Source organism: Melanerpes formicivorus, unplaced genomic scaffold, assembly GCF_026170545.1.
Source record: "Melanerpes formicivorus ecotype bairdi unplaced genomic scaffold, bMelFor1.0.p_v2 SCAF_22, whole genome shotgun sequence".
NCBI lineage: Eukaryota > Metazoa > Chordata > Aves > Piciformes > Picidae > Melanerpes > Melanerpes formicivorus.
Genome location: NW_027142374.1, coordinates 387,502 through 411,583, shown reverse-complemented (window position 1 = coordinate 411,583; position 24,082 = coordinate 387,502). Strand labels below are relative to the sequence as shown.

Genomic DNA, 24,082 nt, shown 5'->3' with positions numbered 1-24,082 from the left:
GGGCTGTGAGGAACAACTGAGGGAAATGGGATTGGTCACTCTGGAGGAGGCTACGAGGAGGCCTTCCCACTCTCTACAGTTCCTTGAAAAGAGGTTGGAGCCAGGTAGGAGCCGGTCTCTTCTCCCTAGTGATAAAACAAGAGGGAATGTCCTCAGGCATAAGTCGGACATTAAAAGGAGCATCCTCATTGCAAGGGTTCTCAAAGCCTGGCACAGGCTGCCCAGGGAGGTGAGAGAATCCCCATGCCTAGAGGTGTTCCCAAGGGGCAGAGATGTGGTGCTGAGGGACACGGTTTAGCACCAGCCTTGATCGAGTTAGATAACAGTGGGACTCGATGATGTCCAACCGTCACCACTGTGTTTCCATGACACCCGAACGGCCATGACCGCCAACAGGCCACAGCCGGCCCTGACGCCGCCGGCGCTGTCCGCGCCCATTGTACCGTTTCAAACACGCCCAGCCACGCCAGCCAATCAGTGCGCGCCCTGCCCCCGAAGGCGCTGGGCAGCCGGGACGCAGACAGCTTAGGGAGTGGGGGCCGTATGCCGGCTATGCGCATGCGTAGCGGCGGGACGCCGGTGCAGGACGCATGCGCTGTACGAGGCGGGCAGCTCTGCCTCCGCCCCAGCTCCTGCGCAGGCGCGCTGTGCCGCGGCGGGCGCGGGGGGGTGTGCGGCTGAGCCTCTCGCTCCTCTCCGCGGGCAGCATCGGTGCGGGCAGCTCGTCCGTCGGCGACAGCGAGTCCGGGAACGGGCCGCCCCCCGGGCCGCCCCCGGCATGGGGCGCTGCTGGGGTCAGCCCCTTGGCCGGGCCCGGAGCATCCCCGGACTCTGCCTGCGGCGCCGCCCGCGGGGCCTGTAGGGGCGGCCGCGCCGCGCCTGGCCGGGGGCAGCAGCGGCATGAGGAGCCGCTGCGGCTGCCAGCAGTGAATGGGCGTCGCGGCGGAGCGGGAGGAGCCGGAGCCGCCGCCGTTGCTGCTGCCGCCGCAATGGCTCAGGAGAAAATGGAGCTGGACCTGGAGCTGCCGCCGGGGAGCGCCGCGGCCCCGAGCGACGGGGGCGGCCTGAGGAGATCCAACAGCGCCCCCCTCATCCATGGGCTCAGGTGAGCGCGGCCCGGCCCGGCCCGCAGCCCCGGCAGCTGCGGGGCCCGCAGCCCCGGGAGCGCCTTGCGCGGCGGCGGTGGGCTGCAGGAGCAGCCCGGAGCGCAGCCAGCCAGGCCCCTGCGGCTCTCGCAGGGTGCCGAGGCGCGCTGCAGGCCGTGCTTCTCGCAGGCCCCCAGCCGGCCCCTGCGCCGCGGCTGCTGCATGCTGGAGGCCTCTGAAACGTGTCGCTTGTCTGTCGGATGCTCGAGTTGGTGATTGGAAGTGCAGAACCGCATCGTGCGGATCTCCGTCGGTCGGCGGGAGGAAATTGCTTGCTGGGCCCCTGCAGGAAAAGCAGTGCTTGCGGTGAAATAAAATGGTTGTTAGCAGGGCGCAGGAGGCCGGAGCACGTAGGGCAGCACTGTGTAATTTTGCTTAAAGCACGCCTCAGAAAGTTGTTAATACAGTGTTTTTCCTCCTCCAGTGACAACTCACAGGTTTTTCAGCCTTACGTGTTGCGAACTCGCAGGAACAGTACAACAGTTATGAGCCGGCACAGTATGGTAAGGAATCCCAAGCATGTTTTGTTTACACCTAACAAGAAATAATTGGGTTGGAGAAATGAAGTTAAACTTGATTTGTATTTGCACTAAGCATCCTAGCAGACTTCCAGACTGCAGAATGTGCGGTTTTTTTTTCCCCCATCTGTAACTGCAACCTACAGTGAAGTAATGTCCTCATCAAGGCAAGAGTAGCTGAAGCTGTGTGTGATTCACGTATTAAGTACAGCCTCAAAGTTAATTTGGCCGTGGATTGGAGGGGAAAAAATGCTGTCACTATTTAAAATAATGCAGAGGTATTTAAAGTCATGAAAAGGTATTTTAATTTGTTGTAAAAACAGGGGGAGTGCCTTGAGCCTTTGTTGGCTCGTTTGACTTTTCACTCTTTACTTTGCAAGGACCGAACACAGAAAGCAATTTATTTGTTGGCTGATACTCTGCCCCAGTTCTCTCAGCCTTTCATCGTAAGAAAGATGCTCCAGTGCCTTCAGCAACTTTGTAAACCTCCACTGGCCTCTCTCCAGTTGTTCCCTGCCCCTCTTGAACCGGGAAACCCAGAACTGGAAACAATGCTCCAGATGTTGCCTCACCGGGACAGAGTAGATGGGGAGGAGGAGACTTTCCTTGGCCTTTTGGCTGTGTGCTTCTTAATGCACCCTAGGTCTTCTGTTTACAGAAAAGTGAGATGAAAACTTCAGTTCAAAATGCTCTCTTAGAAGATTGCTTTAAAACCCAAGAATCCCAACTTTGGCAATTCAGATCAGTTAGGTGTTCCAGCAGGCACAGGCATCCTTAGTGGGAACTGTTGGCTCGTATTCGTGGCACGCTAACCGAAGTTCCAGAGGAATTAGATGCACAGAGTGGTGTGCAATGGGGAAAAACAGATTGCAAAAATAATGTTTCAGGGAGTGTTGTTCAAGACTGAGTGAAAACATTGACCTTTCTCCTTAATAGCCAGCTGCTTGAGTGAGTTAGTACAGGAGTTTATCTTGCAGTGCCCAGCGGGGAGCTGTGTGATGTTGGTATGCTCACGGTTTCATTTATGTCTGCGCGAGGCTTCTCCGCCTCGCAGTTGTCTATGTGTGAAGCACTTGAGAAGCTGAGCAGTGTCTGCTTGCAAGTCTGTGAGACCTGTGCCATTTGCTGAGTGGCAGAATGAATTTGTCAGTGGCAAAAGGACTCTTTCCTCTTGAAGGACGGCGTTCTCGTCTTGCAGTGCTGGTTGAGTCATCCCCACGTAGTTGTGCAGCTCGGTTTTGCATTCACTGGGAACGTAGGGGATGGCAAATGAGATGCAGGCAAGCTGTTGATGTGTGATTTAATTCTTGTGGCTGTCACTTTTGTTTCCAGTTGTTGTCATCCTCTCCTATTCGTATTCCGAGTAGCCGACTTCATCAGATCAGAAGGGTAAGTGTAGTTCTCATCTGTGCCTTTGGTGACGGAGTGAAGCTTACACAGCATTTTAAAACCTGCATAATGGGAGCTTCTTTCCTATTGAGTTTTTCAAGTACTAAAGGAAATGGAGTCTTTCTCAAGGCCTCATTTCAACAAGGAAGTGTCCTTGCAAGGCTAATTGCTGTCATGTTTAAACTACCTTGCCTTTTCGGAGTGCTGCTTCATTCAAGAGAAGCAGTGGGCTGGGCTGGCAGCATTTTGGTCTTTCTGTTCGTGTTTCAGTGCTAATGACAAATGGTTTAATCAGAAGTGTTATTCCAAGTAGCTGTGATGAAGCTACTGTTGTGGGAAAACTGATGAGGTTTGTCTTCTGCAGGAGGAAGGAGTGGACTTAATGAACAGAGAAACAGCACATGAAAGGTGAGTGTTACTGAAACGAGATGATAAAGTAGCCAGAGCTATCCTCTTTGTAGCTACTGATGAGATTTTTTGTGTTCTAGGGAAGTGCAAACAGCAATGCAGATAAGCCAGTCATGGGAGGAAAGCTTGAGCCTGGTAATCTCTTTATAGATGTTTCCTATTTGATTCTCCTTTTACACTCAACTGACGAATTTAAGGGAAAGAGAGGCATTAACTGTGCAAATAATTTCAGAAGGACTTAGAGTTCATCGCTTTTAGCTATTGTGTGCATTTGACCCAATGACTTTCCATTAGAAGGTTGTGCCTTGGGTTCTCAGGTGATGCCCTGTGTCAGTGTTAAGTCTGAAACCTTGTATTTGCAGAGTGACAATGACTTGGACAAGTCCGAGAAATCTTCCTCCCCTAAGAGGATTGACTTCATTCCAGTTTCGCCTGCACCTTCACCTACAAGAGGAATAGGAAAGGTAGGAGAAGTGAAATACCAAACTGAGAGAACAGGAAAAAGTTCTTCACCATGAGGGTGGTGAGAGACTGGTGCAGGTTGCCCAGGGAGGTGGTGGAAGCCTCATCCCTGGAGGTTTTTAAGGCCAGGCTGGATGTGGCTCTGAGCAGCCTGGTCTAGTGTGAGGTTTCCCTGCCCATGGCAGGGCGGGGTGGAACTGGATGATCCTCAGGGCCTCTTCCAACCCTGACATTTCTATGAACATTTCAGACTTTATACCAAGGTGAACTGTGAAGGCTCAGTAACTTCACAAATAGCTTGGTAGTTCTTGAAAAAACCCACCACTGACCACCAACAAAAAGCCCCAACCCAACACTGCTTTTTATTGCTTTCTAATAATCACATCCTTCCCATCTTAGAGCCTGCAGACTGTAAGCAGTGTGCCAGTTCTGTCATGCTGAACGCTTTCTGTTGTTCCTGTTTGTGCAGTGTTTGGATGGGTTAGAGTTCCACTTCTGGGGGAGTTGGAAGAGGTCACTAGAGTAAGCAGATTTGGACATGATCTTCAGCTGCATAGATGAGGGGGATGCTGGTGTAGAAGCACTGAAATGGAATGTATCATATATCTAAGAGTAAAAGTGTAGGCAGAGTCCAGAAGCTGCAAACCCATGTGATGAGGAGGGTGAAAATTTTGTCCATCAGTTGTGGCGAGGAAAACAAATCACCATGAAAGGAGGACTTGAGTCTGCTGAACTTGCACTGAAGACTGATGGCAGATGCTGGAGGAAGGGAAGAAGTGAATCTTAGAGAAACTGCTTTCTTTGAGGACTGGAAGCCTGAAATGCAGCACAGAGGAGTAGGCAACTCTGTTTAAAGGGCTGCTTGACCTTGTTCTCACCCTCTGGTGGTTCTGATTTTGTACTGCTGCTATTTTGTTGCATTCTTCTGCCAGTACTGGTGCACAGAACAATGGGTAAATGTGTTCCTAGTGCAGCTGGTCAAATTCCTTTGGAATTGGTAAAGGAGTAGTAGATAACTTGAATAAAAAACACCCCATTTTTGTATTTAGTGATGGACTTTCACAGGCTAAGGTCAGGTTAGCTTCAGAACCAAAGAGTTAAATCCTCTCTTCTGGAATACTGTGTAAGATTTTCAGGTCAGGTATATTTTTGAGTAAACTGAACTTGTTTGTTTCATAAATCCTGAGTGCTGTCCTGCTGCTTCTGAATGTAACAGGAGAAACAAACCCAACGGTCTTACTGAGGAAAACAGTGTCTACTTCACTTCCAGGTTGTTACTGGGTTTCAGTTGTAGGTTTATCTGAGCAGTAGTGCACTAGCCAGTTTATTTTTGCACGTCTGAATGCTGCTAAGATTGCATTGGATCAATCTCTGCCTTGCTTTATTAGTAAGTGGTGGTTTTATGAGCAGAGGATGTCCATTTTGGAGAGGGAGGTGAAACATCTGTGTATTAAAAGGAAACTGAAGCATCTTACTGTCACTTTTTCTCTCCAGCAATGCTTTTCACCATCATTGCAAATGTTTGTGAGCAGTAATGGATTACCTCCAAGTCCTATTCCCAGTCCAACAAGGCGGTTCTCCAAGTAAGTTAACACCTGCAAGTGACAGGTATACATTGGCTTAAATTCTGGGGTAGTTGGAGCTGATGTTTAAGGCATTTAAAGGACACTTTAGTTTTACAACAGATAAAGTATTGTCACGTAAAGAATGCTCTGAAAGTTCAACCTTTCCCTCAGGACCTTCACATGGGTGCCTGTGTCAGTTCTAAACTAGACTTGGTAACTTGGAGGGTAATTCCTAGGTAGCTCAAATGAGCCTGAATAGTTTTTGTTAGCATGTTAATTTGATACAAAGATTACACACAATTTAGGAGTGGGTTGAAATGAGGTTGTGATGCAGTGAGGGAAGGAGAAAATCCTCAAAAAGGATAGAACAGAATAAACCAGGTTGGAAGAGACCTTTGAGATCATTGTGTCCAACCCATCATCCAACACCATCTAATCAACTAAACTATGGCACCAAGCACCCCATCAAGATACTCCCAACTGCATGTGGCAGATCAGCTGCCCATTCGAATGGGCTGCCCAAGGAGGTGGTGGGGTCACCATCACTGGAGGTGTTCAGGAGGAGACTTGATAGGGTGCTTGGTGCCATGGTTTAGTTGATCAGATGGTGTTGGATGGTAGGTTGGACTCGATTTTGAGGGTCTCTTCCATCCTTCTCCTATTCTATTCTAATAGGCAGCACTGTGTAGTTAGATTCTCTAAGCATTCCAGCTGTGCAGGAGTAGTTGTAATTAATGTTTCAGATGCTGTGGGTTGTGTTGATGTGATGTTGGGTATGGTGGTGGTCAGACTTGGAACCTTCACAGGCCTGGCTGAGTATTGGTGTTCTCTCTCTAGCAGGAGGAGTCAAAGTCCAATCAACTGTATCAGGCCCAGTGTTCTTGGCCCCCTTAAAAGAAAAGGTATGTGTGTTTGCATTAGCAGATGCTTTAACACAGATGTAGTTTAGCAGCTGAATGTTCTTCCCTCTCCTCTAGTTTTTTGGCTTGTTCTGCAACTTTCTCTTGTATTCACAGTGGAATTTGCCAGTCACACCTGAAAAATACAATGTCAAGTAGCTAGTCTGAAACAAACAAGAATGAAGACCTTTAAAAGCAGCTGCTACTTGAAAGAGACAAACTTTATTAGCCATCAAATTAAATGTTATGAATATTCCTGAGCCCTGACATTCCTGAGAGCACCACTGTACAGTGCACACCCTTCAGATCATCCCAGGAATGTTGCTTATCGAGCAGTGTCTTCTAAACTTAGTACTGAATGTTTGTTTTTACTCTGAAAGTTCAGAAGGTGAGTGTTTAGAGGAATGGCATAGATCAGTGCCCTTTCCTCCTGAAAGGGGAAAAGGGCACTCTTTCCTGGAAGTATTCCATGTTGGGGATATTCAAATTATACCCCAGAACAGCTCTCCCTAGCAGAGCTGGAAGACTGAGGGATTTACAAGCTTGCTTCTAGCTATGCTTGTCCTTTCTGCAGGGCTTTTTAAACTTGAGCATTCTTAACTGCACCAAAAGCATACCCATTTATTTGACAAGACTTGTATTTAGCCTTTGAGAAAAGTTGTTGGTTTTATTTCAGCACTGTCTCCTGTCAGACAAAGAATGTTGTCTAATTTATTTATTAATCAGTGTAGTTGACAGAGGAGAGAAACAAATGTTCTCATGGATGCCAATTCCATCTTGGCTGTTAACTCTCTGTGGGTCTTAAGGGTATTAAAGTGGAACCAAAGTTTATCAGGCTGAGTGATCAGTAGAGAACATATTTCTACTGCATTGCTTTGCTTTGAACATTTTGCAGTGGACTTTACACAGGTGGTGTAAAAACAGTGCAGGCGCAGGGCAGGCTTTGCTCACCACATCCATGTGGAGCATCTGGGCAGGCTTTGCTCAGCATGTCCACGTTGGAGCATCTTTGACAGAGTGGGCTTTGCCTTTTTTGAGTCACAAACATCAAGGAGCTGGCTTAAAGTTTGAAGTTGAATTTTAAAATCCATTTAAATGAGCCTAATTAATTTTCTTCTAAGTACCTAATCCTGTAGTTTCCTGAGTTCTAGCAGTGGCTTTATGGCTTGCATTCTACAGGAATGGCATGGTAGCAGGTTGACACCATGATGAGGGAGGAGGAAAACAGTGTATTGAGAAACATTTCACTGCTGTAAGGGATGAGTGCTGCTAGACAGTGTGGTGTAGCAGTGCAGATTTGGCTTTGTGGAGTTTCAAGTGGGAAAAGAATTCCTTAAGTTGGGAGTTTGGGGTTTTCCACATTGTTGTAGAAGTCTGAGTGGTTTATAAGTGGGGTTTGCCCATTCTACTCAATAGAAGCTGTTCCTTCCCTTTTGAGAATGAGATTTTGGGGGGGTTATCAGTCTCTTCTAAAATGAGTGCTACTATGACTCCCTTGCATAACACACACTGGATTTGTGTTAAGATGCTCAACCCCTGTCAGCTTTTCAAACTGCTGTGCAGTGTAGGTAAAAAGCCAGAAAATTCATTTCCATTTCCCATGGCTTTGTTGCCAGACTGAAAATGAAAACACACTGTAGCTGAGAGGCTTATTGACAAGTTCATGATGCTTCCAAATGTGCCTGTTGGGCAGCAGCTAGTAATGAGCTAGCTCATTCTCAAGGCAGGTTACAGGAAACAGGATCTGAATTGATGGTTTAATCTTTTGATGCCAATAAGATAATTACAGGTAGAGAGTGAGTGATCTGTGGTAAGTGGAAATGCATACACATGCCAAGTATTTTTCTCTTCAGCTTTGCTGTAAGTGTACATATGCATCAGGATTTGTTGTCTGCAGCAGGCTGAAACTGAACTGAGCTGACATGCCCGTTTTCACACCATCAGGGATTTTAATCTCTCTGTTTTGGCTTCTGTCAGTTGCCTCATCTCAACTGCTTCCTTAAAATTGAAGTCACTTAATTAGTTTGCTTTAGAGTGTTTTGTCTGATTATAATCCATGTAGCAAGTGCCTTAGTTGTATGTCTTTGAGATCATCATAGCCTCTCACATACTGCTGCAGCAGTGGTTAAATTAAAGATGGAGTGATTGGTTAAATAACAGCTAGCCTCAAATTAATGTTTTACCCAAGTGCTTGGTTGGCTGAGTTAGGGATTTGTGTTACAGATGCAACCTTGCCCTGTTGTGGGACAAACCTGTCTCTTGCAGTAGGCATGGGCATTCCAGAGGCTGAAGTGAGTTTGACTATTTGCACTGTTTTCTTCAGGTGAAATGGAAACTGAAAGTCAGCCAAAGAGACTTTTTCAAGGGACAACCAACATGCTTTCTCCAGATGTTACACATCTGACAGATCTCAGTTCATGGTAAAATACTTCACATGCCCTGAAATGCTGAATCAGGGAATGTGCATTTATCACAAGCTTTCCCTTTCTACTTTTTCCCCCTTTGTTTTCTCTCCCTAGAAAAAACAAGTGATATTTTGTATGTAGCTTGTGCATGCATATCACTGGGGACTATGCCTGTGCTGGTGCAGTGTGACAATGTTCTAGCTCCTTGGATCAATTCCTCCTGGGCAGGCTTTAGCCTGGGTTTTGTGCATCAAAACTTCTGCTCTGAATACAATTGTTACAAATCCCTTTTGGTTCAGAAGGGAAGTTAGTTCTCCAAGATGCCTCATCATTTGGGGATGCTGTGGGCAGTGCTCATAAGTTACCTGGCCACTGTGAACGTGTGTTCAGGTTACATAGTTCATGTTCACAGAATCAATAAGCTTGGAAAAGACCTCACAGATCATCAAGTCCAACCAGATGTTGATACATCTGTGATTGTTAGGCTCATAGAAAGCTGAGTTCTGTGTCAAGAGCCACACACTAAGTGTTCTAAATTAACTCAGTGTTCCTATAATTTCAGTTCACAGACAGACTTGAAACTGCCTAGAAATAGTACTTTGGTGTTTTTCTTTTCCATGTTAACTCCAGATAAGTTGCAAAAGGATTAGTTTATAAGCCTGCAGATATCAAGACTTGAAAAGCCAAACACAGGAATTCCTTACAAATGAAACAATAGGTATCAAAACCTTGCTTTGAGTAGTGGAACATGAGAGAACATGCTGGCTAATTGCTGACAACTGGGCTGCAGTGCTGATCAACTTGAGAGTCATTGGTCATTGGAATGTGCTGCCCAGGGAGGTGGTGGAGTCCCCATCCCTGGAGGTGTTCAAGAGGGGATTGGATGTGGCACTTGGTGCCATGGTTTAGTCATGAGGTCTGTGGTGCCAGGTTGGACTTGGTGATCCTCGAGGTCTCTTCCAACCTTAGTGATGCTGTGATACTGTGAACTTCTTACTATTCCTTTCCTATAACCATTTAAGGTTCTATTCTGGTTAGTTGTCACCTCTTTTCTGTGACTGAGGAGAATCAGAGGTGTAGTTCTGCATGTTAAAAAAAACCCTAAAGCATTCTGCTCCTCTTTCCCGTAAGGAGCATGAATCTGTACATAACATGCTACAGAAAACAAAGGAGTCTTCAGGGCTGCCAGTCTTGCAGTAAAGACTGAGTGGTAGTATATGTCTCCTACAGCTTCTCTCCAAAATGAGAGCACCTTAGCCTTGATCAAAGTCATTAGACTAAACTACCTCTCTCTTTCTGTTACTAAACTACCTCTTTCTTTCCCCGCCAGCCTGTCTTCAGATATCCTGGATGGGAGCAGCAGCAGCGTTGGCTCTTCCTCTGACTCACTGACTAAAGGCAGCATAACCACAGAGTCTCCAGTGGCATGCTCCAATTCATGCTCTTCCTTCATTTTGATGGATGATCTCTCACCTAAGTGACTTCAGTTCTGAGTCGGTGTCTGGCTGTGCTGTTCCCTCCCTGTACACTTGTACAGAGAAAACAAACTCTGATCCTTGAACCGCTGTAGCACCAGGATTAGTAGGAAGGAAGAGCTGCTCTCTAACTGTAATCCTTGGTGACTTTCCAGTGATTGATTTATCCATTTAATGGACGTTGTAGACCATGTATTAATGTCTGGGTTTGCAAATTGACCTTTTCTTCTGATGTTTTGGGTTGGTGTTTCTTTTTTTTTCGTTCAACAAGATGTCTGCTCAGATGATACTAACTTGTGTTTGCTTTCAGGAACTTGCATACACTTTCTGATTCCAGGCATAGGTGCCCTACCTATTAGTGTTGCAGTCCTTAGGAGAACACTTCTGTTGTTGTTACCATTGTCACTATGTCTAAGGGAAATCATTTGGTTCAGAAGGATTTAAAGAAAAGAACTAATTTATTCTCTGGCACTTGAGTAAAAACCATTCTCCTTGGGGTTTATTTTTTTGTTGGTGGTTTGTTAGTTTGGGATTTATTTTGTTTTCTGGTGGTGTTTCTTTCTTTGTTTCAGTCACCAGCCTCAAATTCTCTTATGGAAGGGAGGGGGGGAAAAAAAAAAAATACCCAACCCTTGTTTTTGTTTTTCTTAGTGCTGCTAGTCGTTTTTTATTGCAGAAAAGACCACAGTGGGTAGGGAATTATCATTTTTATTGCAGAAAAGACCACAGTGGGTAGGGAAAGCTCAATTTTTATTGCAGAAAAGACCACAGTGGGTATGGAAAAGCTCACTCTGTTACGTTGAAAACACCCCAACCAACCAAACCAATGGCTGGCACTGTGGCCATCAGTGAAGAAATACCAGTGCTCTATGAACGTGACTCGCATAGCTGCATAGTTCTCTCCCCAGATCCTTTGCCCTACAGATTGTATATGAAATAAGGTCAATGTTGAGTTAAGATTTGACCAAGGGGGGTGGGAGGGGTGGGGGGGAAGAAAAATAATCAATCCAAGACATACAGTGCAGATAACTTATTTAAACTACTGTGTAGGAGAACCACGTATGGCACCATCGATGTCTCCTGTGGCATTGAGGTCATAGGGATTTTTGTGCCTTAGGGGACATTGTTACCAAGTTATGGAATGTAAACCAGAGGGGTGGGGTGGGAGAAGTCCTTTTGTGTACAGCTTGTTTATAGAGTGCTTACCAGAGTCTGTCTGTCGTTGATGCTGCTTCCCTTTAGTGTTCCTTTCCAAGGTGTGTGTGTGTGTGTGTGTGTGTGCGTGCGCTCCGTGAGGCGGTGCTGCGGGCAGGCCCAGCTCTGGCCCCGCGCCGCGTTTGTACCTTCGCTGGTCACCAGCAGCAGGGCAAACAGACAGAGAAGAGCATGTGGATTTTGGAGGAGAGACTTCCAAGCCTTTAGATCTTGGACACCAGCTCTGCAAGCGGTTTGGCTCAGGAGGTGTGGTTGAGCTACGAGGAGGAGTCCCAGTAGTACCTTGGGCAGAGAGGAGAGAGAACTTCTCCTTTTTAAAGACTTTGCAACGGGGCGAAAATAAATCAGTTTGTAATCTACTGTGTTATGCTATTTATTATTTATAACTCTGTACAAAGTCTGTGGTGATGAATTATAGTATTTTTTTAATGATTGAATTGAGGTGGCTTTTGTTTGGTGTTTTGTTTTTTCTTTTTGTGTTGGGTTTGGTTCTGTCTTTACGTTCAGTAATTGCTGGCTGGTTTGTATTTAATAAGCAACGTTGCATCTGCCAGAATCATAAGCTGCCCTTTCTTTCTTTCTTTCTTTCCTTCTTCCTTCTTTTATTTGAATGTTTTGTAACATAAATGCTTTTGTTTATCTTAAAAGAAAAGTACAACTCCTGATCTTTCTGAAAGAAAATAGCACTGAATTTAAAGGAAGATTAAGGTGCTCGAAGGAGCGAGCACAACCTCTGGCAATACTCTCTGGCTAAACAAAAAGGGGGAGGGGGGAGGACTTGTAGGGGTTGGATTTGGTTTTTTTTGGGTTTTGATGTTTGGTTTTTTTTATTCCCCCCCCTGTTCTGAAGAAGCTGTGGAGTTTCCAGAAGGTGTGTACATAGCAGATTATTTTTAAGAGTGTTTCCATTAAAATGTAAGAAGCACCATAACGGTCCAACAGTGGCACTACTCTTTGTATTCCCATTTTCACCTGTGGAGCTTTAGTTCCCCCCTCCCCCCCCACCCCCCTCAACCTTAAATAAATGTGCATATTGTAAACTCTTGTCCACTGGTGCCATTTTTAAGTGAGCTCTTCAGTCTGTTCGGTGTTAATTCTGTTGGTATGTGCACAGTGCCATTGGATTGCTGATGTCACTGCTGTGAGCCAGCAGTGTGCCCAGGTGGCCAAGAGGGCCAATGGCATCCTAGCCTCCAGTAGGAATAGTGTGGCCAGCAGGAGCAGGGAAATCATTGTGCCCCTGTAGTCTGCATTGGTTAGGCCACACCTTGAGTCCTGTGTCCAGTTCTGGGCTCCTGAGTTTAGGAAAGAGGTTGAGTTGCTGGAAGGTGTCCAGAGAAAGGCAACAAAGCTGGGGAGGGGTCTGGAGCACAGCCCTGTGAGGAGAGGCTGAGGGAGCTGGGGTTGCTTAGCCTGGAGAAGAGGAGGCTCAGGGGAGACCTCATTGCCCTCTACAACTACCTGAAAGGTGGTTGTAGTCAGGAGGAGGTTGGTCTCTTCTCCCAGGCAAGCAGCACCAGAACAAGAGGACACAGTCTCAAGCTGTGCCCAGGGGAAGTTTAGACTCGAGGTGAGGAGAAAGTTCTTCACTGAGAGAGTCATTCATCATTGGGATGTGCTGCCCAGGGAGGTGGTGGAGTCCCCATCCCTGGAGGTGTTCAAGAGGGGATTGGATGTGGCACTTGGTGCCATGGTCTAGTCAGGAGGTCTGTGGTGGACAGGTTGGGCTCGATGATCGTTAAGGTCTCTTTCAACCTTAGTGATACTGTGATGTCTTAGGTGGCTCTAGTTAGTTATTTTTAGTCATGTCTGTATCTTCTCTGCCTTCCTGCTGCCAAAAGAAGTCTGCTTTGGCCTTTGCAAAATGTTGATAACCAGCAGTCTGTGATCCAACTCAACCCTGTCACCTGTGGCCCACTTTAATGATCCTGCGCTTTTTGTACGAGCACTGTGACTGAGAAATCTGAACAAGGGGTGGCAGAATGGGGAAGGAAACTTACTGCATGCTTCCTTAAAACTGAGAAGGGCCTTGCTCTTGCTGGCTGGCTTACCTGTACAACTGATGCATTCCAGCTTTGTTAGTGGAGAGTCTTACTCTATAAAGTGCTGGCCTTTGTAAACATTAGAATGTAAGCTTCATAAAGCAAATGCACAAACATCCCCTCTTGTTGCAGCCTTTGATTGTTTTGTAGTGCTCTGGCTGCTCTCCACCCCTGAGCACATTGCTCCTTTACAATATGCACAGGTGGCACACACACACAGGGAGTTTCAGGATGAATGTTGTGTGATGGAACAGGTCCCTTCACACACACACAGCTGCAACCCCACTTGCTCATTTTCAAGCTCCAGTTGTCTAATGCTGGTAGCTGACACTTGCTCTTAGCTGCATGTGAGTTGCTGCTGCTTACAGGCAGTGTTTATTGAATAGAATAAACAAGGTTCGAAGTGACCTTCAAGATCATAGTGTCCAACCCACCTAATCAACTAAACGATGCAACCAAGCACCCCATCAAGTCTCCTGAACAGCTCCAATGATGGTGACTCCACCACCTCTCTGGGCAGCACATTCCAATGGCCAAGCTTGCTCTCTCTGTAGAATTTCTTCCTCACCTCTAGCCTAAACCTTCCCTGGCACAGCGTGAGACTGTGTCCTCTTGTTCTGGTGCTTGCCTGTAACCAACCTCCACCTGGCTACAACTCCCTTCAGGGAGTTGTAGAGAGCAAGAAGGTCTCCCCTGAGCCTCTTCTTCTCCAGGCTAAGCAACCCCAGCTCCCTCAGCCTCTCCTCACAGGGCTGTGCTCCAGACCCCTCCCCAGCTTTGTTGCCCTTCTCTGGACAAGTTCAAGCATCTCAACATCCTTCTTAAACTGAGGGACCCAGAACTGGACACAGGGCTCAAGCTATTTTAATTCCCTGTCAGCTGGAGCCGTCTCAGTGGGCTCCTGCTTGTGGAGCCCCAGTGTGCAGGGACAGGAATTATTGGACTGCTGATCCTGGAACATGGTCATGTCCTCCAGGGCAAACAGAAGAGGACAGAGAATAAATATTATAACCATAGAATCACAGAATCAACAAGGCTGGAAAGGACCTCAAAGATCATCAAGTCCAACCTGTCACCCAGCACCTCGTGACTACTAGACCATGACACCAAGTGCCACGTCCAATCCCCTCTTGAACACCTCCAGGGATGGGGACTCCAACACCTCCCTGGGCAGCACATTCCAATGGTTAGCAGCTCTCTCTGGGAAGAACTTTCTCCTTACCTCCAGCCTAAACTTCCCCTGGCACAGCTTGAGACTGCGTCCTCTTGTTCTGGTGCTGCTTGCCCGGGAGAAGAGACCAACTCTCTCCTGGCTACAACCTCCCTTCAGGGAGTTGGAGAGAGCAAGAAGGTCTCCCCTGAGCCTCCTCTTCTCCAGGCTAAGCAACCCCAGCTCCCTCAGCCTCTCCTCACAGGGCTCTGCTACAGACCCCTCCCCAACTTTGTTGCCCTTCTCTGGACATGTTCAAGCATCTCAACATCCTTCTTAAACTGAGGAGCCCAGAACTGGGCACAGGACTCAAGCTGTTTTAATTCAGGAACTGTTAACGCCACTCTTTTAGCTGAGAGTCACCAGTGGTGACTTACCTTTACCCTTGCCAGCACTGAGAAGGGAAAAAAACCTAAAATATCAGCAACTCCCAAGGCCCTTCAGGCAGCATTCCAGCTGGGCTATTTTTAAGCCATTAATTAGCACAGCTTTGTGATACCCTTGTGCAGCTCCCCGACCTGCTCTGCCTTGAGTCGGTGTCTGAAGCAGGCTGAATCCTCATTTCCTCGAGTTTCAAATGCTGGAAGGATGACTTTTTTTTTTCTGTTTCTTCCCCCCCTTTTTTTAATTTAAGTTGTGGTTTGGTTTTTTTTTTCCCAACCAATGGTTTAGAAAAATGTGTGTGTCAGCTGTGGAACTCGTGTGTGTTTTGATAATCTCAAGTGTTCTGACTCAGGAAATGGATCTCGGTGTGCGTGTTTCATTCGCCCTCATTGAATTTCAAATTGGGGATCATGGGCCCAAAAAGGCTGTATTGAAGGGGCTGGGGGTGGGGTGGGGTTGTTGGGTGGGTTTTTTTTCCCCCCCTTTTCCCCCCCTGACTGTATGTGATTAAATACTTTCTCCTACAATGGAAGTAATTAAACTGTCAGTGGGTGAGGATGTAAATCCGAGTCCTGCTGGCTTTATTGGAGGAGTCGCTCTGGAGCTGCCCAAGGAAAAGCTGGGCTGCACAACATAAACACTGGTGTGGGATGGTGTTGGAAGGGCCTGGTGAAAATAGAGGGCTCAAGAACTCAGCTGCCCCTGTACACTGCACTGCTTAGGCCACACCTTGAGTCCTGTGTCCAGTTCTGAGCTCCTCAGTTTAGGAAAGAGGTTGACTTGCTGGAACATGTCCAGAGTAGGGCAACAAAGTTGGTGAGGGGCTTGGAGCACAGCCCTGTGAGGAGAGGCTGAGGGAGCTGGGGTTGCTTAGCCTGGAGAAGAGGAGGCTCAGAGGAGACCTTATTGCTCTCTCCAACTCCCTGAAGGGAGGTTGTGGACGGGTGGAGGTTGATCTCTTCTCCCAGGCAACCAGCACCAGAACAAGAGGACACAGTCTCAAGCTGCACCAGGGAAGGTTTAGGCTTGAGATGAGGAGAAAGTTCTTCCCAGAGAGAGTTGTTAGCCATTGGAATGTGCTGCCCAGGGAGGTGGTGGAGTCCCCATCCCTGGAGGTGTTCAAGAGGGGATTGGACGTGGCACTGGGTGCCATGGTCTAGGCATGAGGTCTGTGGTGGCAGGTTGGACTTAATGATCTTTGAAGTCTCTTCCAACCTTGGTGATTCTGTGGTATATATATGGAAGGCTCCATGAATGTGTGTGTGGTGCTCCTGGTAACTCCATAATGAAAATGCTTTGCATGAACACAGGCTGAAATATTTGATGAAGTCATAGGACTGTTTCATGGGATAATTTTCCTTTTTATTCTTTATCTTTTTTTGGAGTCAAGGTCAAGAAACATTTTTGTAGCTCTGTAGAGTGCTTCTTGTATTCTAAGGCTATTGTGTAAGTGGCATCTGTCTGTAGTCAGTGGAGAGGAACTTTGCCTGCCATTGGATATTCCAGTCCCTCTTGAGAGCTGTCAGATAACCCTTAGCAAATTCAGTGATTGATGGAAGATGGCTCAGTAAAGGTAGCAGGTGACCCAGTGAGAAGGATGTAGTAACTAGCTCCTTTGGCAATAAATTGCAGAGTTTTAGCACAGAATGTGCACCTATCTATCTTATCCAACTAACCTTTGAATGAAAAATGGGGTTTCCAAGCAACTGGCACTTTCCTGAGGGTCTGCACTGTTCAGGTTAGAGGAAAACACTCCTTGCTGGCAAGCCTAGGACTGTGTTGCTCAATCCACATCCAGAGAGTTGAGCTGTGCTTGCAACTTGAAATTAAGGGGAGCAGTTGTCTCTGTTTCGGGCAGGGAGCTGGTGGCTGCCTTTCCTTAAGGGCTGCTTATCTAACTCACAGCTGGGACCTTGTCATCAGGCTAAAATCAAAAGTAGATTTGTTGGGGTTGTTTTTTTAGGGCAAGTCTGTTTTCTAAGGGAGTAAACAGGCTGCAGAGCTGGTTTAAGCACAATAGGCTGGGTTTGCTTCCTGCTGTGCTGTGATGAAGAGACACCATGTGAGCTGGTTCTAGTGGCTGCTGCAGGCTTGTTGCTGCCATTCCCATAGAGACACTGCACACAACTTCCACTCCCAACTCTCCCTGTACCTCAAGGCTATCCCTTTTATTAGTGTGCTGGGCACCTCATGGAACTCTCTTGTTTCAGTCCAAACCATTTTGCATTCAAGCTGCTTTTTATTACTTGCTTTTAGATCTCAAAGCCTTTTGATACGGGGCCTGTTGGGCCTTGGGTTTGAGTCTTGCCTCTGATCAACGTGCCAGAGCCAACAGCATTTGTAAACCTGGAGCAATTCATTCTGTTCTCCTTGCATTATAAAGCTGGCCAATGCAAAGTAAGCAGGTTCTTGCTGCTGACAAAGAATGCAGGTTAGCATCAGTGAGCACAAAAAAACCTGTGGGGTCTTAGGAGAAATAAGACCTGAAAAGAGAGAACAAAGAGAGAACCTACTTTTAGTGAATCAGCTTGGCTGCTTTGACACCAGGCTCGTGGGTTGGGTTGTAATGCAGATCACAGAATCAGCTTGGCTGCTTTGACACCAGGCTCTTGGGTTGGGTTGTAATGCAGATCACAGAATCAGCTTGGCTGCTTTGACACCAGGCTCTTGGGTTGGGTTGTAATGCAGATCACAGAATGGTTTGGAGTTGAAGGGACCTTAAAGATCATCTAGTTCCACCCCCTCTGCCATGGCCTTCCTCTAGACCAGGCTGCTCAATGCCCCATCCAGCCTGGCCTTGAACACCTCCAGAGAGGGACCATGCAACAAAATTCAGTATGTTTTCTTCCCCAAACACTCCTCTCTATAAAGTAAGAACTTGCTGCTGAAAGACCACCAGTTTTGTTCCTCTCACACAGAGAGTGGTCTGTGAGTAGCAGATTGCAGTAGTGTTCTCTGATTCATAGATTTTGTAGAATGGTGTAGGCTGGAAGAGCTCTTCAAGATCATTTACTACAACCCTCCTGCCATGGGCAGGGACACGTCCCACCAGCCCAGGTTGCTCAAGGCCTCATCCAACCTGGCCTTGAACCTCCAGGGAGGGGACATCCACAGCCTCCCTGGGCAGCCTGTGCCAGTGTCTCACCAGCCTCACTCTAAAGAATTTCTTCCTAATCTCCAGTCTCGGTCTCTACTCTCCCAGCTCAATGCCACTGCCCTCATCCTAGCACTACAAGTCCACGTAAAAAGTCCCTCCCCATCTCATTTCAGGTACTGGAAGGCTGCTCTAAGTTCTCCCTGGAGCCTTCTCTTCTGGTTGAACAGCCCCAACTCCCTCAGCCTGTTCCCATAGGGGAGGTTCTCCATCCCTCTAATCATCTTCATGGCCTCCTCTGGACCCACTCCAGCAGCTTCATGTCTCTCTTCTACTGTGGGCACCAGAACTGGAGGGCAGTACTCCAGGTGAGATCTCATGAGAGCAGAGTGGGCAGAATCACCTCCCTTGTCCTTTGGGTCACACAAAACTGATCCACAGACCCACTGGTGACAGCAGGCTGCCCAGTAATTTATCTCTGCCTGAGAAGCATCATAGAATCAACAAGGTTGGAAAAGACCTCAAAGATCATCAAGTCCAACCTGTCACCCAACACCTTTAGTCTCCCTTAGTTTATTTCTGAGCGCTATGAGATTCTAACCTTTGATACAAACACAATCATTTGCTGTTAATTACTGCCAGTTGAACAACTTACTAAAGAGGAGAAAGTTCTTCCCAGAGAGAGTTGTTTGCCATTGGAATGTGCTGCCCAGGGAGGTGGTGGAGTCCCCATCCCTGGAGGTGTTCAAGAGGGGATTGGATGTGGCACTTGGTGCCATGGTTTAGTCATGAGGTGTTGGGTGACAGGTTGGACTGGATGATCTCTGAGGTCTCTTCCAACCTTATTGATTCTACGACTCTATGAAAACTCTTGGTGGATGTCTTCTTTTAGGGTATAGCAGAATTTGGATGTTAGGATTATTTCCCCCCCCCAAATAATATTTTCTCCATTTTCTGGAAGAATTCTCCACTGTCTTTTAATTCTGCAAGGCACTGGGATGCAGCTTGTGCAGAAGTAACTCCTGCTTAACAGCCTGAGTCAAATGAATTCAACAACATGAATTTGCTTTCTTTTCAGAAGCTGACTAGGTTCTGAGCCCCTCAGTTTAGGAAAGATGTTGAGTTGCTGGAAGGTGTCCAGAGAAGGGCAACAAAGCTGGGGAGGGGTCTGGAGCACAGCCCTGTGAGGAGAGGCTGAGGGAGCTGGGGTTGCTTAGCTTGGAGAAGAGGAGGCTCAGGGGAGACCTTCTTGCTCTCTACAACTCCCTGAAGGGAGGTTGTAGCCAGGTGGGGGTTTGTCTCTTCTCCCAGGCAGCCAGCACCAGAACAAGAGGACACAGTTCCAAGCTGTGCCAAGGGAGGTTCAGACAGGATGTTAGGAAGAAGTTCTTCATAGAGAGAGTGATTTGCCATTGGAATGTGCTGCCCAGGGAGGTGGTTAGGGAGGTGGAGTCACCATCACTAGAGGTATTTAGGAGGAGACTTGATAGGGTGTTTGGTGCCATGGTTTAGTTGATTAGATGGTGTTGGATGATAGGTTGGACACAATGATCTTGAAGGTCTCTTCCAACCTGGTTAATTATATTCTATTCTACTATTCTACTATTCTATTCCATTCTATTCCATTCTATTCCATTCTATTCTATTCTATTCTATTCTATTCTATTCTATTCTATTCTATTCTATTCTATTCTATTCTATTCTATTCCATTCTATTCCATTCTATTCCATTCCATTCCATTCCATTCCATTCCATTCCATTCCATTCCATTCCATCCCTTTTATCATCTAAAAAAACCCAAACCACAACCTTCCTGCATCCTGCTGCAGTCCCTACCAGTTCTGAGCTTTCCCCAAAGTTCAGCAAGTTGGTTAGAAGCACTGAGCTATTATTTGTACTAAGGGAGTTTATGAAGCAGATTGTGAAAACCCTATTGTGCTAGAACAAAAAGAGTTTAGTTTCTTTTCTTTTTTTTCCCCCCCTTGCCCCAAATAATTTGCAATTTAAATTTGCCATGAGGACTGGAAGGGTTTATCAATGCAGTGCGTGGACTTGATGATCTTTGAGGTCTTTTCCAACCTTATTGATTCTGTGAACTTCTTGTTTTCAGGAGATACAAAAAAATAAGCTCTGTAATATGCAGGTAGGAAGTAGGTGATATAAAAAACCAACTATAGGCCAAAATAGAATCACAGAATCAACCAGCTTGGAAAAGACCTCAGAGATCATCAGGTCCATCTTATTATCCAACACCTCCTGACAACTAAACCATGGCTCCAAGCGCCACATCCAAGCCTTTCTTGAACACCTCCAGTGATGGTGACTCCATCACCTTCCTGGGCAGCACATCCCAATGGCTAACAACTCTCTCTGGGAAGAACTTTCTCCTCACCTCCAGCCTAAACCTCCCCTGGCACAGCTTGAGACTGTGTCCTCTTGTTCTGGTGCTGCTTGCCTGGGAGAAGAGACAGAATCACACAGAATCACAGAATCACCAAAGTTGGAAGAGACCTCAAAGATCATCAAGTCCAACCTGTCACCACAGACCTCATGACTACTAAACCATGGCACCAAGTGCCACATCCAACCCCCTCCTGGCTACAACCTCCCTTCAGGGAGTTGGAGAGAGCAAGAAGGTCTCCCCTGAGTCTCCTCTTCTCCAGGCTAAGCAACCCCAGCTCCCTCAGCCTCTCCTCCCAGGGCTGTGCTCCAGACCCCTCCCCAGCCTCGTTGCCCTTCTCTGGACACATTCAACTGTCTCAATGTCCTTTAAATTGAGGAGCCCAGAACTGGACACAGAATAAAGATTGTAACCAAAGTTAACTCTCCCAGAGTCTAAATCTAAATGCTGAGCCAGGCTGTGAGAAAGGAAACCCTTTGCTCTACAAGGCCCCTACCTACAGCTGTGGAAAGATGTAGCTAATTGGTATGAACTTAGCAGCTCAGCCTCAACCCTAGTTAAGTGTCAGCATTTCTCTGTTTATGACCAGACCCTCCAAGAATTTGGAAGAATAATAAATGTGGAAGGGGGAGCTAGAAGAAAAATGCCTCTGTGCCTATGATGTAGGAGTATTGGGTTGAAAAATGATACAGAGAACAAAGCAGAGCAAGCTGGGACAAATGTGCTTTGAATAAAGGGCTGAGGATGTGCTCCATACAGCACACTTCACATCTTGTTCGTCTGCAAGAACAGACTGTGAAAGAAACAGCTTTGTGTGGGAGACAAGACATCAAAGAGCCTGCAAGGGCTGCCACTGTAATGGGAAACATTTGCCTCTTGAGGACTGGAAGGGCTGCTGCTGGTCACTTTCTTCCTTATGTTTTGGGGTTTTTTTCTCCCCTCTCCTCTATTAAAACCCAACAGCACAGAAGCACAACATTGATTTGATTGGAGAAGACCTCAAGGTCTTTGAGAACAAGCATTGATGGAACAGCTGCCTAAACATGAGCCAGCAGTGTGCCCAGGTGGCCAAGAAGGCCAATGGCATCCTGGCCTGCATCAAGAACAGTGTGGCCAGCAGGAGCAGGGAGGTCATTGTGCCCTGTGCTCTGCACTGGTTAGGCCACACCTTGAGTCCTGTGTCCAGTTCTGGGCTCCTCAGTTTAGGAAAGATGTTGAGTTGCTGGAAGGTGTCCAGAGAAGAGCAACAAAGCTGGGGAGGGGTCTGGAGCACAGCCCTGTGAGGAGAGGCTGAGGGAGCTGGGTTTGCTTAGCCTGGAGAAGAGGAGGCTCAGGGGAGACCTCATTGCTCTCTACAACTCCCTGAAGGGAGGTTGTAGCCAGGAAGGAGTTGGTCTCTTCTCTCAAGCAACCAGCAGCAGAACAAGGGGACACAGTCTCAAGCTGTGCCAGGGGAGGTTTAGGCTGGAGGTGAGGAGAAAGTTCTTCCCAGAGAGGGTTGTTGGAATGTGCTACCCAGGGAGGTGGTGGAGTCCCCATCCCTGGAGGGGTTCAAGAGGGGATTGGGGATTGGATGTGGCACTTGGTGCCATGGTTTAGTCATGGGGTCTGTGGTGACAGGTTGGACTTGCTGATCTTTGAGGTCTCTTCCCGCCTTGATGATTCTGTGATACTGTGAACACCACCACTGCCATTAAACCATGTCCTACAGTGCCACATCCAAGGGTTTCTTGAACACCTCCAGGGATGGGAACTCCACCACCTCCCTGGGCAGCCTGCTCCAATCCCAGACCACTCTTACAGCAAAGAGGTTTTTCCTACTCTCCAACCTAACCTTCCCTTAATGCAGCTTAAGGCTATTTCTTCTCATCCTATCACTTGTTAAAAGGGAGAAGAGACCACCCCCCACTCTTCACTTGGCCTCAGCCTCCTTTCATGGAGTTGTGTAGAGTGAGAAGGTCTCCCCTCAATCTCCTTTTCTCCAGACTAAACAAACCCAGCTCCTTCAACTGCTCCTGGTCAGATTTATTCTCTAGACCCTTCACCAACTTCATTGACCTTCTTATGATCATAGGATCACAGGATCACAGAATGTTAGGGATTGGAAGGGACCTCTGGAGACCTTCAAGTCCAACCCCCTGCCAGAGCAGAACCATAGAATCCAGCACAGGTCACACAGGAACACATCCACACAGGGCTTGAAAGGCTTCAGAAAAGGAGACTCCACAACCTCCCTGGGCAGCCTGCTCCAGGGCTCTGGGACCCTCACAGTGAAGAAAATCCTCCTCATGTTGAGGTGGAACATCCTGTGCTGTAGTTTCTATCCACTGCCCCTTGTCCTGTCACAGGGTGCATCTGAGCAGAGCCTGTCCCCTCCCTCCTGACCCCCAGCCCTCAGATATTTATAGACATTTATTAGATCCCCTCTCAGTCTTCTCCAGATAAAAAGTCCCAGGGCTCTCAGCCTCTCCTCACCAGGCAGTGCTGCAGTCCCTTCAGCATCCTTGTAGCCCTCCCTTGGACTCTCTCCAGCAGATCCCTGACCTCTTGAACTGGGGAGCCCAGAACTGGATGCAATATTCCAGGTGAGGTCTCAGCAGGGCACAGTAGAGGGGGATGATGAGTATGAGAACAGCACAAAAGCAGAAGCTCAAAGCCTTCCTAGCGGCCTTGGGTCCTTGGGACGGTGTGTGAGGAGCGCCTGGTGTGGGTGACCACAGGATGGCGTACGGCGGCTTGCAAAGCAGAGAGATGTGTTCCATGGTCACACAGCCTGGCGCCTGCTCATGCTGCAGCTCCCAGCGCTGGGAATCACAGAACCGTACAATTGTCAGGGTTGGAGGGGACCTCAAGGCTCAGCCAGTCCCAACCCCCCTGCCATGGCCAGGGTCACCTCACACTACAGCAGGTTGCTCACAGCCACATCCAGCCTGGCTGCAAACACCTCCAGGCAGGAGGCTTCCACCATCTCCCTGGGCAACCTGTGCCAGGCTCTCACCACCCTCATGGGGAACAATTTCTTCCTCACAGCCAAACTCAATCTATTCATTTCTAGTTTTGCTCCATTCCCCCCAGTCCTATCACTCCCTGACACTCTCAAAATTCCCTCCCCAGCTTTCTTGTAGCCCACTTCAGATCCTGGAAGGCCACAATTAGGTCTCCTCAGAGCTTTCTCTTCTCCACACTGACAACCCCAGCTCCCTCAGTCTGTCCTCATAGCAGAGCAGCTCCAGCCCTCTGCTCATCCTCGTGGCCCTCCTCTGGACACCTTCCAGCACCTCCAGATCCTTCCTGGCACAGAGGCTCCAGATCTGGACCCAGAGCTCCAGCTGTGGTCTCAGCAGAGTGGAGCAGAGGGGGAGAATCCCCTCCCTGGCCCTGCTGGCTCTGCTTCTCTTGCTGCAGCCCAGGCTGTGCTTGGCTCTCTGGGCTGCAAGTGCTCACTGCTGGCTCCTGTTGAGCTTCTCAT

At 47.7% G+C, this 24,082-nt stretch overlaps 1 protein-coding gene and 1 non-coding gene across 2 annotated transcripts; both read left to right on the top strand.

The window, feature by feature from the left end:
- Positions 1-671: 671 nt before the first annotated feature.
- Positions 672-12,521, top strand: PABIR2 (PABIR family member 2). Its single transcript, XM_068151753.1, has 10 exons — positions 672-1,105; positions 1,570-1,648; positions 2,996-3,052; positions 3,417-3,460; positions 3,541-3,595; positions 3,823-3,924; positions 5,417-5,505; positions 6,325-6,389; positions 8,710-8,806; positions 10,122-12,521. Exons 1-10 carry the CDS (start codon positions 990-992, stop codon positions 10,270-10,272), a joined length of 855 nt encoding a protein of 284 aa, XP_068007854.1. The 5' UTR covers positions 672-989; the 3' UTR covers positions 10,273-12,521.
- On the top strand, positions 9,874-10,023 carry LOC137448102 (small nucleolar RNA U109). Its single transcript, XR_010988982.1, has one exon. It is a non-coding gene; the product is annotated as a small nucleolar RNA U109 (small nucleolar RNA).
- Positions 12,522-24,082: the final 11,561 nt, after the last annotated feature.